Source organism: Gymnogyps californianus, chromosome 3, assembly GCF_018139145.2.
Source record: "Gymnogyps californianus isolate 813 chromosome 3, ASM1813914v2, whole genome shotgun sequence".
NCBI lineage: Eukaryota > Metazoa > Chordata > Aves > Accipitriformes > Cathartidae > Gymnogyps > Gymnogyps californianus.
In genome coordinates this window covers 62919607-62935206 of record NC_059473.1, presented here as the reverse complement: position 1 = coordinate 62935206, position 15600 = coordinate 62919607, and the positions used below count along the sequence as shown (strand labels likewise).

At 43.3% G+C, this 15600-nt stretch overlaps 1 protein-coding gene and 1 non-coding gene across 2 annotated transcripts in view; one reads left to right on the top strand and one right to left on the bottom strand.

Moving 5' to 3' along the window:
• Nucleotides 1-2330: 2330 nt before the first annotated feature.
• ARFGEF3 (ARFGEF family member 3) overlaps nt 2331-15600 on the top strand; it is a 99070-nt gene continuing 85800 nt past the window's right edge. The window contains exons 1-2 of the mRNA XM_050893480.1: nt 2331-2415; nt 3592-3643. Coding sequence (XP_050749437.1) covers nt 2331-2415; nt 3592-3643 — 137 coding nt within the window. The remainder of the gene's footprint in view (nt 2416-3591; nt 3644-15600) is intronic.
• Nucleotides 3246-3348, bottom strand: LOC127015351 (U6 spliceosomal RNA). Its single transcript, XR_007766329.1, has one exon. It is a non-coding gene; the product is annotated as a U6 spliceosomal RNA (small nuclear RNA).

Below are 15600 nucleotides of genomic sequence, written 5' to 3'. Positions count from 1 at the left end.
AAACACTGTAGCTCTGGTAAAGATTTCAGCTGCAAAGGGCTTCCTGTAGAGACCACAGAGAAATTAACTAGTGAGTTGATGATGCATATAGCTAGAAAATAATCTAAAATTAAAAATTAATTCAGTTTCATCAGTGGCTTCCTGAAAATAAGCAATTAATTATTTACTATGAATAGATACGTATTTATCTTTTAGCGTTTCACAGGTCCAAATGATCTCTGGTACATCGTTTCTACATTAAAAATACCTCAAACACCATCACACTCCTTTTTGTTGTTTTCCCCCCAGAAAAAAAAAAAAAAATCAAAGACTTGAAAAGACAGAAAATGACCCCCATGGTCATTTCCACTAAGCACCTCACAGAATAAAGAGGAAGCACATAGGTGGGGAACAATTCATCATCACTTCAACTTGAGCCTTGACTTACAGCATCATGGTTCACTGACAACCCTGGCCACTAGCTATTACCAGTTTTTCATTCCAAGGAAGGTGGCGGAGCATGGTCAGAGACAAGAAACTTTGGGAAACTACTTCCAGTTTATTAGAGGCTGGTTTACACCCTGGAATCTGAAGCTTAATGGTCTTTCTGTTAGAATTTGTTATTTTTTTTTTTAATCCTAGTATTGTAGCTCTAGGCATTCCCTATCCATCTCCAGACCTTTCTGGTATCATTCTAAATCCTTTTCTTCAGACACAAGTTTTACACTCTGGCCTTAAAATGCAACTATGATTATGCATTCATTATACTTCCGAACACAAGCAGGATCAGCCCTTGTAAGTATTTGGATAAGGGACAGCCTTTGAAAGCCCAATATCCTATGGGAAATGCTATGACTGATTCACCAGGTGCCAATATTCTGTCTGGTAATTCGCAATTGGTACTCTTCCAATTAGCAGTAGGAGACATAACTGCTAATACTGCCAGCTGCTACCTGGACTGTCTTTCTTATCTGTTGTTGTCTTCTCTTCCTAGCCTGCTGGTGCTCTTGTATCTTTTGAGAGAGATTCTGCAACAAGACAACAGCATTAAAACACTCAATTAACACTAACTGATGCAGTCACAAAAAGGGCAAGTAGCATATCCTAGAGATAAGGCAAGGAAACAACAAACTGAAGAAGGCAGAAGTTTTGCTGGACAGAAAGCAACTGGGGCGTGAGGAGGAAGGTCTGAGCTAGCAGAATGGCTCTTCTCTCTCCGGAGGGCTGGCTTGTTGCAGGGACACAGGGGTGTGTGTTCTTCTCAAGGCACAGGCGAGTCAGTTGAGTCATGATCTTCTGCACCTGCCAGCTGGGGAGAGAGGCATAGATCCTGCAGGGCTCATAGCCATTCATTTGATCCCACTGATTTCAGAGGATGACCAGTGCCTGCACACACGTTGGTGTGCAGCCCTGACTGCCTGCGTCCCTCCCCGTGTGGCTCCGCAGGACGCTGCGGGAGAGAGGGGCAGCCCTGTGGCAGGGCTGCAGGGAGAGGAGCGCCGGGCTGGCGGGGCTGGGGAACAGGACCCCAGCCCTGCAGGCCCAGGCCGCGCTCAGCAGCGGGGCGGTGGGGCGGCCGGACAGGCCCAAGAACAGGCCCCCGCCTCAGCCCCGCAAAGCCCAGAAAGCGTCTCCCAACCCCGGACGCGGGCATGCCGCCCGACCCCGCGAGTCCACCGGCTGGAACCGCTGAGCCTAAACCGCAGGCAGACGCCAAGCCCACCCCTCCCGCTTTCTGGGGGCAGGCAGGCAGGGGCTGCCGGCGGCCCCCGCCCGCCGGCGGGGCCGCCGGTCGCCATGGCAACCGGCCAGGCCGCAGCCCGCCCGCCGCCTGCCCGCGCCGTGTTCCTCCCGCGGGGGCGGCTGCCGCCGCAGGGTCCAGGTCCGGCGGCGCCGTCCCCGGCTCCGCTCCCCGGGCCTTCCACGGCCGGCGGCAGTCGCTGCCGCTTCTCCCCCCGGCGCCGGGAAGGGGCTCCCCGCCCTCCCGGGGCGGGGGGAGGCCGCAGCCGCCGGGCTGTGCCCGCGGCAGGCAGGGCCAGGCCTGGCCCCAGCCCGGCTGCGCCACCGGGGCCTGCCCGGGGTGGGAGAGGAGGAGGAGGAGGAGGAGGGACTCCGCAGCGGCAACAACTGACGTGTCCCCGCCATGGAACTCGGCGTGATTCATCAGCGGCGGCGGGTCGGCAGCGGGGTGCCGCGCACCGTCCCCGCGTAGGCACGGCCGCGGCGGGGGCAGCCCCGGCACCGCTCTGCCGCCCGGACCGCCCTGCTCCTCCTCCTCCTCCTCCTCCTCCTCCTCCTCGCCGCCTGCCTCTCTGCCCCCGCGGCTACGCGAGGATCCCGGGGGAGGCAAGATGGAAGAAATCCTGCGAAAGCTGCAGAAGGAGGCGTCGGGGAGCAAGCACAGGGCCATCAAGGAGAGCTGCACCTGGGCCATCGGTAAGGGGCGGGGGGCGCGGGCAGCGGCGCCGGGCTGACCTCGCTGCGGCCGGGCTGCCCGCGGGGGAGCGGAGCGGGGCATGGCCCGGCCCTGCCCGTAGCGGTGCGGGGCAGGAGCTTCCGATGGAGAGGTTTTGTAACGGCGGGGGCAGGGAGACCTCAACAAACTTGTTCCGCGCTGGCCAGTGAGCCTCCGGCGGGTGGGGAGGGACCGGAGTGCCTCAGGCGGTTCAAAATGCCCGGGAGCTCCGTGCTGCTGGAAGGGGCTGTGGCACCTGCTGGCGGTCCCGGAGAGCATCCGTGTCTCTCGCCACCCTCACCTCCTGGGTCTGCTTCGTGGGTCTTGCGAGGCAGATACGGGTATCAGTAGCTATCAGTTTCTGTGTGTGTTGGGGGCTGTGTGTGTGTCTCTTCTCTAAAAGCTCCCCCTCCCTTCCTAAATCATCGTAAAAAAATCTCCAGTGCAGTTTTCCCTGCTGGCTTACGTTCGGGCACCTATTTTTAAAAGCTGGATTTTTTTTGACTGGATTCCATGAGCTCTTTTATCCTTGCTGTATAATGGAAATAATGTTCAATAAAATGAGTTCTTCTTTTAAGGGAATATGAGCTTACGTACATTTCAGCATCCATCCATTTTCAGAGACTAGCTGTGACTTCAAGTGCTTTTAACGCTAACTACCTGGAGCACTAGTCAGCAAGACCCTTAACTTACATCAGCATAAATGTGATACTTAAAATTTAAAGCAATTTTTATTTTTCATCCGTACATAGTTACAGCAATCTGTGGTAGTTCATACCTGTTGCTGTCTTATTACTGGCCTTTCAGCTTGATGTTCCGTGAGTTGCTTCATTAGTTATGTGTTATCCTTGCACAGCAGCCATGCTAATGTCCTCTGTACTGTTCCAGTTTTAGTATATGTGCTGCCAAAGTGCTGATATGTGAAAGGGAGTTCACTGAGGAAAAGATGGTACTTGATGCCTTCTCATTGGGCACCCTGTGTCCTGACAGATGCATGCAAAGCTTTGGTAACTTGGAGCAGCAGTGATTGTTGTTCTGTCAGCTGCAGTAGGTATAAACTTTAGGATTGTTAGTTCAGAAATTGTAGCCAGATGTCTTAATATGGTTGAACTCAAAAGTTTCTTTTAAAAGCCCTGTTGTTTCCTTTGGTTATACAGAAACCTTGGATTCTCCTGATGCTGCTGTCAAGATACCTCCATATCAGCTAAGGTAAGAACATTTAATGTCGAATCCTGTGGAGCTGTGGGTATTTGTAAAATTGAAGTAAAAATTTGAATTCAAAGTGAGGTAGACAGAGGAGGGGGCTGAATCTATGTGATTTCTTTAGTTTGTAGATATACATATCTAGGCTGGTAGTCGTGGATAATTTGCTTATGAGCCCTTGGCCTCTAGCCATGAATGAAATGTAAGGAAACGTGTTAAAATGGGCATGAGTATTTATAATGGTGACACTTGGTTAGAAAGGAGGGCTGTCTTAGGGTCTAAAGAGTTTTCTTTCTAAATTACAGTCTTCAGTATAAGTGATGATGCTTCTCGGTCTTCTCAGTGTGTTTGTTTTCTTTTAAATCTAGATCAGTTTTTGTTTACTGAAAATAAATATTCTAGAAACTGAAACGTTGTATTATATAGCTAGGACACTGGGTAGGAACTTCTATTCTATAATACTTCTTCCTTTAGCCTGCTAGATTATCTTGAGTAAGCCTTCTCCCTTCTTCCTGCCTCCATTTGTACACCTATAAAATGGGGGAGGTGGCACTGCCCTTGTTTGTAGAGCTATTTAAGATCTCATTTTGGAAATTCTGATTGCTATGGAGAAAATAAATAGGCAAAATTATTCACTGTCCCTTCTGACAGAACCATTAGGAAGCATCAAAAGAAACTAGCAATTGTACTGTTCAAAACAGGAGGACACTGTTTCACACAGCTTATAGTTAAGATGTGAAACGCTTAGGCTTGCCTTATTAGAGAATGCAATGGATGCTAAAATTTTGCATGGGTTCAAAAAGCACCTCAACAAATCCATGGAAGAAATTGATTGAAGTCTATCAGATGCAAAGGTACCCCTTTGTATTCAGAAGTACTTTAATCAGAGATGACCGAGTTTATAAGAGTATGTAGGAGTGTTGCTATAAATTTGGCCTGTCCTGTAGTCCCCCTAGATATCTGCCATTAGCAGCTGACAGAGGTGACACTTTTTTACCACAATATTACTCTCCTGGGAGTATTTTTATCACCTCATTACTCCCTACTGCTCCTTTCAGATATGCTTGGTGCAGCTTTGTGCAAGGAAAATTAGGGATTGAAGAGCTAGTTATTCCATAGCAGTCACCAAATAGGAAAGGAATAAGAGCAGTTCTTTTGCTGCTCTAAAATCCTGTCAGCTGCAGTCCACAAGGGGCCTCAAGTCAATGAGGAATGGATGTAGCACAGGTCTGACATGACCAGCGCCAGACACATGCATTTCCAACACAGGTTGGGCAGCTGAGAACAGCTGGATGAGTAATTCCCAGTAGCTCCATTAGAATTAGATTATGTTTACTTGGCACTGTGGTTGCAGAAAACTTGGCTCTTTATCTTCCCATTTATCACCCTTCATCTTTAATACAGTATATGGTCTCTCTGTTTTTAAGTACTATTCTCATTCCCTATGAATTAGTTAGTTAGCTGTTACCACATTTCTTCCTTTTTCACTTGCCTACTGCCTCTTTACAGATAAGCCTACCTTTTTCTCTTCTTCCTCCAATGTTCTTAACGTTGTATTTGTTTAGTTGGGTTTTTTTTTCCACTAAATCCTAATCTTTTTAAATAAAGCTAATACTTTCACAGGTGTAGCTATAATGAAGTAAGCTCTTAATGTTAGACTTGTCAGTAACAATGCACTCGATATTACTGGATGTTTTACAAAATTAAGGGTGCACTTGAGAATTTGAATAAAAGCTTTGGTTGTGCAGTCATTGGTATGGTTCTGCTACGAAACCTCAGACAGTGTGGGACATGTTGCTGTCACCAGTACTCTGAGCTTACTCTTCATTCTCTGCTAACAAGCTACTGCCAGACTCCAGATCAGCACACTGGGCCACATCTTGGGCTGGAGTTCACCTGCAAGATGTGCAAATTAGATAAAAGTTCATCTTTGCTTGGTATTTGTTAAAGAACAGCACCGTGATGGCTTGTTCCTAACACTGTAAACTAATAGCCTTGAAAATAGAGCAATGGCAATGACCAGAAATACAGCCAAGATAGGTGCAGGATGGAGACATCATGACCATTTCATCTTTATCAGATGCAGATTGTATCACCTGCTTTAACACAGATCAGCCCCTGGCTGCTCATCCGCTTTGAATCTGCCATATAACGCCTGGGGGTATGTTCTGGAATATTCCATGATACTAGAGTTAGAGTGAAGATACGTATAATCTTTCCACCAAGTAACCCTAGTCCACAACTGGTGTTATTGCCATTTAACAGGTTTGCCATGCCCTCACTTAAGTTCTTTTCCTTCTGGAACTGAAGAATGAAGTCTGCTCATGAGAATGAGAACGTGTAAATTGTATACTCTTTTTTTTTTTTTTTTTTTTTTTTTTTTTACTTATAAAAGGCCATTTGCTGCTTTTGACTCCACAGTTCTAGATGAGTAGAGGTTCTTCATAATGTTTTCTGTTAAGACCATGATCCTAGCGTGAGAATGGGGAGGACAAGATATCTCTTTGCATTTCCTCAGACTGTGACTAGTTGAGCTCAAGGTTTTTTTACATGTGTTATATCAGCTACATACTTATCTCCACAAAACTGTTGGGGTAGATTAATTCTATGTTCTGGCTTGCTCCTGACCTATCCATAGCTTCCTCTCTTGTGTTGGGCCTCTGTTACTGAACACCGGGCAGGCCACATTATAGTTCCCTGAAGTCTGTGCAATTAGTTAGGGGGTTCAGCTGTAGCATTTGTATGGGAGCTGTTTCCAGCACTTGTCTGGTAGCAGTTTAGATAGCATGTGCCTGCTGTGTTTGGGAGCACCTGGGGTACTTTTGCCCCAAGGGAGTGCAGTGACTGGACATTCAACCTGGAATGTCATTCTTAAATTAGTTTGATAGAGATCTGTTGGGTATGTCTTCAGGGAGCTAAATGAGACTATTTTGCTGTTCAGCTTCCTTTGATGTTAATTGGACTTATGAATCCAAATCGCAGTTAATGACCTGGCATATTAATTCTAGTGAGGGGCATTATTTAAATGTCTCACTTCCTAAAGAAATACAAATCTCGAACATATATGGAATTTCCCACAGAGTCGTGTCAGCACTGCCTTGACATAGGAATATGTGTGTGCTTTTTCAGTACTTTAACTTGTGATCAGTGTATTGAGCAAGGGTATGAAATAGCAAAGAATATTAAAGTGGACCAGGATGGAAATGACCTTAAGTCAGTTCAAGGCTTTGCCATAGATGTCCTGTGAATTCTTGAGAAGAGAGAGTCACATAACCCATTGGTAACTGGTCTGTTGTTGCCTGTCTAGTACGATGATGTTTGTCTCTGAACAGGTGTTGTGAAGATTGGATATATACTAAGTGCTTAACGAGGCTGGATGGATAACTTACAAATAATGAATTAGATAAAAGGAATTGATGTGCTGGTGTTTTAATTGGTGAATTGATCACATGGAAAATAGCTTAAGAGACCTTAACGTTGTCTGCCGGCAAACAATTGTTTGCTACTAAGTTGGGCCACATTCACTTCAGTATTTTCAAGATGACAAATTCTGCCCTAAGGCCAACAACCTACACTGAAGAAGTCTCTCTCCTTAGCTAATTCCTGGCCAGTTTCTCCATTGTGATTTTAGAGGCTGAAATATGATCCATAAAAGGCAACTGAACAGACACAAGAAAATAAGCCTTGAAAAAGAATGTTTGATCAGAGCAGTTTAATACTCATAAGGATTATCTACCTACCAGAGAATAAAATAAGAGGCTAGACAGTGCTTGCTGGTCACATACCACTTTGAAAAAACTTGGGTTTACCAGAGTTTCTTGGAATGCTTTATGTAATTAAGTCATGCCTTAGAGGCTCTGTAAAACTGGGTGGCTTTCTATCAGCATGGACTTGGTGCTGCAAAGAGGAGGTTGGTTGGGAGTTCTGAGGGAGGCTGTGGCTTGGTGGGTAGTTTAGCTGTTGTGTTTTGGTGTTGCTGGAGTCTTATATACAGAATTTCTTACCACATCCCTGCCATTCTTCATTAGGAATTTTTTTTTATTATCCTGAAGAGATTTTTCTCATAGTTCTGAGACATTTCCTATAATTTCCAGGTCTTACTGCTACCCTGTCATTACTTTTCTTCTGACCAGAACAATGGCAAAATATACTTTTTTGCCCTTTTGTCAGTGTAGCAGAAGCATCACTGCAGACTTGAGTTTGAGCTGTTCTGTGGAGCTTGTGTGGCTGTTTTCTCTTTACTCCCAGAGGAATGTGGCTGAGTGCAGAAGAAGATGCATAGGCAAGACTCTCAATAGTATAAATTGCTGTTCATGGTAGTTTAAAGTTTCCCCTGTGGACTTTAAAGTAATGGCCATGAGACATGTTGATGAGTGAGGCGTTCTGGCATAGTAACCGATGTAGTTTGCATTCCTTCAAAGAAGAAACAGAAAGGCTTTCCAAATGCTTACTTATCTCTTCAGCGTATCTGTATACTGTGCGTCTCTGTACCTAAAAGTTGCAGAAAGTAATTGAAATTGAATGGAGGTACAGGCTCAAGCCTTCAGGGCACCAGTTCTGGGTGCCTAATCGGAGAGATAAGAGTTCTGGATTTCAGAGGTGCTGAGCGTTTCCAAGTCCTGTTTGTGTTGGTAGCAGTTCCTATGTTCATTACTGCAAAAGCTCTGGTATTTCACACTGGCCTTTCAAAAATAGCCAGTATTTCTGGAGATTACAGCTGGAAAGTCAGAAGTCAGTGGTGAGCAGGGTCCTCTATAATAACCAGCTTATGTCCAGTTCTGTCTCTCCTGTTTGTGTCCCAGTCCTATTCATTTTGGTGCTAGTTTTCGAGGGCAATCTGTGAACTTCGGGAAGCCAGTGCAACGAAGCGCAGTCAGGAACAGAAGTAAGCCTTAAACTTAGCTGAACTCTGAAATATTTATCCTCTTTGCATTTTTTTTTCCTATAGTCATGGGAATTTGGGGATGAATTTGGTAGTTCTACTCTGCCATTTATTTTTGCGTCTCTAGCTTTGCACCTGACATACTTCTTGAGAAGTAGCTGCAGTTTACAAACTCTTAAATAAAACAACATTCTCACTCATTTTAGCTTACATGTGCTCAACAAATAATAAAAGCAGTAAATGTGGTGTGATCATTACCAAACATCCAATGCCATAGAGACCTGCAATCCACTTAGCTTTGCAGATAATTCATCCATTTAAAGAATCTTGAGGCTTGGGATGCATTTTGGCTTCTCCATTGTGAAGAAATATTTGTGATTTCATCATTTCGTTCTTCTCCCATCTACTTTATTTTGTTCATCATTTCTGTTAGTTTCTTTCTACTGGGAGAGAGTGGATAGGGAAGCTGATATATATAGCAGATCCCCTGACCAGAGGAAAGGAGTGGGGAGGGAGGAATGACTGTCTCTGAGTGGGGTGTTTTTAGCATACCTCTCTATTTTACTCTTTCTCATTTTTAAAACACTTTGCTTCCTGCTCTTGCTGCCACAGCCACCTGGCATTAAGTGCTCCTGTGCTTTCCTCCTGAACATGACTGCTGGATATGTGACTCATGCTGCTCAACCATTACACAGTCGCTATCTGGCATTCAGCAAGTGGATGATGAGTTCCCTGGCAGGCATCTGGCCAAGAAGAGATTCTAGTGGCAGTGTGGATTGCTGAGCTGCATCTCCTGTGTTGGCAGTTTACAGGCTGGATCCAGACTTTTGGGGGCATTTATGTAGCCCATTTGGTGTTTTGAATGGTGTATATGCTCTGGTCTTGATTTAAAATGGTGCATTCCTAGTTTTAATGTTGGGGGGTGGGTGAGGGGAGGAGATTAGTGTTTAGAAAGGCAGTGTGGCACTGTCTGATATAGTATTTGGATCAATCTGCATGTTTAATCTGGGATATGTAACTGGCCTTATTTCTTGTCTGATGGGCAGGTATTTTTATCTCAGCAGAACTTCGCATCTGTTCTGGGACCCCAAAAGACAGCAGTGTTGGAGAGGAAAGGGATGTATAGGGTCAGTTTCCATCATGTAAGTCTGAACTCTTGCTGTGAAGGCAAGATTCCAAAAGTGTTGGAAGGCCTGTAGATCTAGGAGTCCCTAAAAACCTGTCAGCCGGGGTTATGGCTCTTGAAGGTATCAAAGAAGGTTTGGTAGTGTCATGGGAAAAGATGCATGGTTTCTGAAAGATTATTTCTGTGGCTCTTATTTGTGCGTTTGTGTTAGTTATTTTTTTTAAAAAGGGCAGTGCTTGCTGTTTCTGAAACTAACTTTCTGCCCTTCCTGATGTTCTCTGTAGTAGTGAACCTTAATATTCACCACTGCTTTGGGTCTTTGTTCCTTGTATTGATTCTTCTGAAAGTTCATTCTAGATTTGTGAATGCTCACAGTGTACTGGTTTTGGCTGGGCTAGAGTTGATTTTCTTCATAGGAGCTGGTAGGGTGGGAGTGCGGAGCAGCTGAGTGGGGCTGAGCTGCCTATTGGGGTTAACCCCCAACATTCAGTTACTGTGGGGTGTACATAATTCATTCAGTACAGGAATAGCACCAATAAAAGATGAGAGCAGCCATAGTTTTGAGTGTTTGTCTAACTTCTAACAACAAATGCAGCTGAAATATCGCCCTAAGGGTCTAAGGATGATAATGGGATAGCAGTGTGTGTGTTTTAAACATCTGATCACTTTTAGTGCTTGCAAAGGAGAAGAAAGTGAGAACATTGAGAGGCTGTTGATAATTGCCTTAAAGAATGAAATATGGTTGAGAGGGAGGGGGAGAACCAGGGGATGAAAGAAGAGAAGTGGCACTGAAACTGAGAGGACTGTTTTCCTACTAAATGAGGCTTGACTCTGCTGTGGTCTTTGTGTGATGCTGTGCAAGTCATGACTTTTCTTTGTTTTGAAAATGAAGGAATAGTAAAAGTCTTTTCTTGCAGTTCTTTTATTTACATTCCGTGAAAAGTAACAAAGCTGCAGGAAATACACTACCTTTGGTTTCCTTGAATGTTTGTTTGCTTAAGAAACTGAATATACTAAGGTGCAGTGAGTATAAAATTACATAATGCATTGCAAATGTGGGGATATTTTTAACAACCATCCCTTAGGTCTGTCAAGATTTAGCATTGCACTGCTGTGAAAGTTGAATGGAATTGCAGATTGCAGCATTAACCTTCAAAATGTAACTAGTAATGACCAGAAATATACCTCATCCTCCCATTTCTTCATCAAACTTTTGTAACTAACTCTAGGCCATCCAACTGTAATGGAGAAAATAAGGTCATCTGCAAGATGTCTACGCTGTAGTACCTATGTGTCTCTTTTCTGTCCCCTCAGTCCTACCCAGTCCCAGCATTGTAAAACTTCTCCTGATGGAAGTTTAATTCTCATAAGGTACTTTATTTGTTGTTTTCAGTGTACTGAAATTTTGAAACAAAAATGTTTTCACTGGAAAAATCCTTAGCTTCCCTTCCAGGCTTAGCAACTATAGAGAAGAGAGGTTTCATGGAATAGCTTGATAAGCTTTCGAAATTGTAGGCTGAGCAAGTCCAGTGTGTGCTCTACCTAAGGCCAGGAAGTGTACACTAAGGATGGATACTCTGCTCCTCACCTCATCTTTATGCTGTACTTCAAATGATAATCAATAAAATCACCTAAAGGATACAAATTGCTTTATAATGAAGACCTTGTGAGGTTTATGTGTGTCATCAAATTCCTTAAGAGCAGAATTAGTAAGTGACTGTCGTACCTTGTGCACAAAGGGTGAAAATCTACTGGGGTGGATGTTCTAGGGAGAGTGATGATAACGTATCACAGAGAGATTACACTACAGCTTTGGAGACTGGAAGCATCCTGATTATTATTTTGGCCTTGTCCACTTTAATATTGTGTAGAATCTTTTGTTGTCTCTATTCCTCTCCTCTCAAGCAAAGGTACATAGTGTGCTTATGTTTTTTGTTCTGTTTCGGTTTCATCTTGACAACAGCGTCAGGCTCCTATCTAGGAACTTTGTGTTTGTGTTGAAATCAAGATGTTATTAGTGAGTACAGCAAGGAAGCAAATGACCTTAGAAGCGCTCTCCAGCTGAGTGACTGTGCTGAGCTATTTAATTATAATTGTATGAATTCTGTGGTCTCGGCCGCATTAGGCTGGATGGAAGATTAAATTGTTCACATTTGCCTTTCCCATGAGTAAAGCTGTACTTCTGCTGTTATGGCAAATCCATTTCTCTTGGAAAGTATGTAAATAACAAAAATTAGAAATGCTACTGTGTCACTTTTTTTAATACCAAGCAGTGTTAAACTGCAATCTCATTCAACATTCCAGGTTCAAACATTGTTAAAGTTCTAGCTAACAAACTGTATGAAGTTACATTTAGGCATTATTCCTCACTTCCTTTTCCCTGTGTCATTAAGCGTCCTCTGATAAGCAACTCATATGTTTCCCTCCAGAGGCAGATTCATTTAAGTGTTGGGTGGAGTGATTACTTTGTGTCTTGGTTTGAAAAGCAAAAGGATTGAAGGGAAGAGGGAATACATGAAGCAAAAAGGAAGGAAAAATGAAATACTGAGCTGGAGGAGAGACCCAGAGGGAACTCCAAGAGAGAGCTAATGTCAGCAGCTGAGGTGAGAGAGAATCGGATACGGAAAGAAAAGGAGAGTTAAACCTCAAGTCAGATGAAAAGAAGCGTTTCCACTGTAACTGGATACAGGTGAAGAGTTTTGTATTGTGTGGGGAGAAAAAGAATGAGATTTTTTTAAAAAAAGAAGCTGCAAGTGGTGAGGAAGATAAATGAAAATGCTTTCAGCCAGAAATTACAAAGTTATTAGTAGAGGTGGAACCTCACCTGGTTATGTGAGAGGCAAATCTCTTGACATGGGAAACATGCACACAAGTGTCTCTGTACTTGTGAGTAACTGGAGTAAAATCCTAGCCCTGCTGAAGCAAGGCAGAATTTGTATCAACATAGTATGACAGCAGTCTCTCAACTGTTTTTTTTCAGGACCTGTAAACTGCAACACCAACTGCTTGTTCGTTCTTCTGTAGCACTGTTACACCAAAGTTGTCTAACAGTGCATGATCATCTTGTAGTGGTACAGCATCATAAAGATAATTTATTGTTGTTTTCTTTTTTCTTGAAAAGGAGGGTACTAACTGGAAGACTTCAGATTTTGTCTTTTATCCTATTACTCTAAGAGGTCTCTAAGTACTATCAACAAACTTAGATTTGCATAGAGATACAAATTTTAGTGCTGGAGAGGTCTGTTGTAGTCATCTGGTCTGACTTCCTGCATTGTGGAGGCATGAGAACTTGCCCTATACACTGCAAATTCCAAACTTCTGTCTGAGCTCGACTGTAATACTCTTTGTAAGTGGGACGGTCATATTTCTGCTGTAGATAAAATCAATAATTTCTCTAGAATGTGAGCAAGGACTTAAAATCTTTCTTGTTGAAGAGCTGTTGCTTGAAAAAGGATGTATTTATTTCCTGTTCCTCCTCCAGGTTTTAAGTACTTCCATTATGAACCATAAAGCTGGTGGAGTCTTTTATCAACGTTCTCTAAGCTAGCACAGGAAAAGAAGAGTTATGGATATTTCTACTTTTAGATATACATGTGTTCATATATACACCACTGGAATTTGTTTTACACAAATTAAATCATCCCCTTTTGTGTAGGGACAGTATTTGCTTCTGTTTGGTTTATTTAAGGGTAAAGCTGGGAGTATCTCCAGAATTTTGAGAATTCATCTTTACCATTTATTTTCTCATGGTGGGCCAACTTTTCTGCTTAAGTGAGGCTAATGGAGTTACACGCTGTGATACTTTGTTCATTTTAAGCAGCCAAGACTGAGAAGCTCTTCTCAACTGTCAGTGTTACTCTGAAAAATGTCGGGCTCTGACTCTGGCTGTTATCTTGCCTAACAAACAGCGTATCAGAAAATGGCAACAGCCGTGAATCAAATTCTTATCTGTTCTTTGACTGGGCTGTGAATTATGCTATGGAATGCAAATTACGTGCTGATAAGGCCCTGAGGTTCTGAATTTTTCTTCTCCTATGTAATTTTCTGGGGGAATATAATGCAGAGAGATGTCTTATTTTTAATCTTTATTTTTAATCCTGTTTCTGAAAATTAATATGGTTATCACCATTTGCATGAAGGGAAATAACTCTTAACAGTGGCGACAAATACTTCATTTATAGTGCCCCCTTCCCTAAGTCAGTATGGTGGAGCTGAAGGTGGCCATGAGACTGTGTTCCAGGCACTAACAAGAAGGTGTGAAGATTGGGCCATTTCCTATCTTCATTATGATTTTCATCATGAGAGTGAATTAATGAGTCGTTATTCTCTTCTCACTAAAGGCTTTTTCCACTACAATGAGGACAGAAAGATTTTTATGATCTCTCTACTTACAATAGTAATCTGTCTTGCTCTGACCTTCTTGGCAGTCTGTTTTGACTGACCTGTCATAGCATCCCTTGTGACAGACCTGCAGGGAAAGAGGTAGGTTGATGAGCCACGGCAAACTCAGACGACTAGAAAGGTCGTTGTAACCCAGCATGCTGAATATAAAGGCTGTTTACCTTCCCATGACTCATTCTGCAGTTTACAGAGCTGACAATCGTGGAGTGGGGTAGCTCAGGAAGGACAGCCTGTGCCCCTGGAGATACTGGTCCTGGATTATGCACTTGGTTCTGTCTCTGACCTTTCTGCTTGACCCTGGGCAGGTCACTTGGGATTCAGTCCAGATACCATGGAGGTCTAGTGACAAAACTCCAGGTAGCCTCAGTAGGAACAGGACTGACTCTTTGTCCTTGGCACTCTCTGCTTCCTCTGTTTTGCACATAACAAGGTCCATACAAATGCTGTTTTCTCTAATGGAGTGCCCATTAATGCAAATGACTACTTGTTTCTAGTGACCTTAGAATATATATTTTATATATATATATCTTTTTTTTTTTAATTGGTCTTCTGGGTCAGGACAGGAGGGTGGTTGGCACTCTGTTTTGAAGGGAGGGGGCTGCCATCATGTTATACTCATTTATTCAGTATTTATGTGTTATACCAGATTTGAATAGAAACACTGTGATTAGGAAAGCTGTTTCATGTCTCTGCAATTACTTTCTGTGCTGTAAAATCATTCTTCCAGACCCTTGTTCTGCAGTGGCTCTCACCATATCCTTTGCACAGGTGACCTTAGACAACAGCAGTAGGTAAAGAGTGATCCCTGTCTTCTCTTCTGCTGTCAGGGAAAGAACACTACAGCCAGGATCTGTTATTGCTGCCTCTCTTATGTTTGGGTTTTTTTTTTTAATTTCCCCCTTTCTTCTTTTTGTTTTGGGGGGAACTTCTTTGTGTTTATTTGTTTTGGTTTGGTTTTTTTTTTTAAACTGAGCTGTCTTTTGAGAGCACTGCTGTGTGGACATATGCAAACAATGCAATTAGTGTGGATTTCTGCATAGTACAACACTTATATCTGAGCATGTCCTTTTTCTTCACTATCGTTCTTTCTTTACACCATCTCAACTTCTTTCTTCCCTCTAGCTTCTGTTTTCATTGCTTTGTTTCATCTATCAATGCCCAGGATACTTTATCCTGAAGCTTTTGGTAGCTTCCCCTCCTCCAAGTCAAAGGTGCTCCCTTCCTTTCACGCCCCCTCTGTGTTGTACTTGACTCGTCTCATTCAGGGTTAGGTTGGTATTTGTGCCTAAAACTGTATGTGTATATATGTCCACACCTGCATGCATCAGTATGGAAACTTAGGAGTTCCAGTGTTAAACTAGTTTCTGTACAGTAACATAAATGGAAAACATTTTTAAACGTGTTTTGAAGTATATTAATGTGCACCAGCTTATTCTGAGAACTTCACACATGTAAAATGTCTTACATGTGTAGCACTACAAAACCTGAATGAATTGTAACCTGACAGTACAGACCTATAGACAGTGGAGTAAGCAATGAGATCCCGTGGTGTGG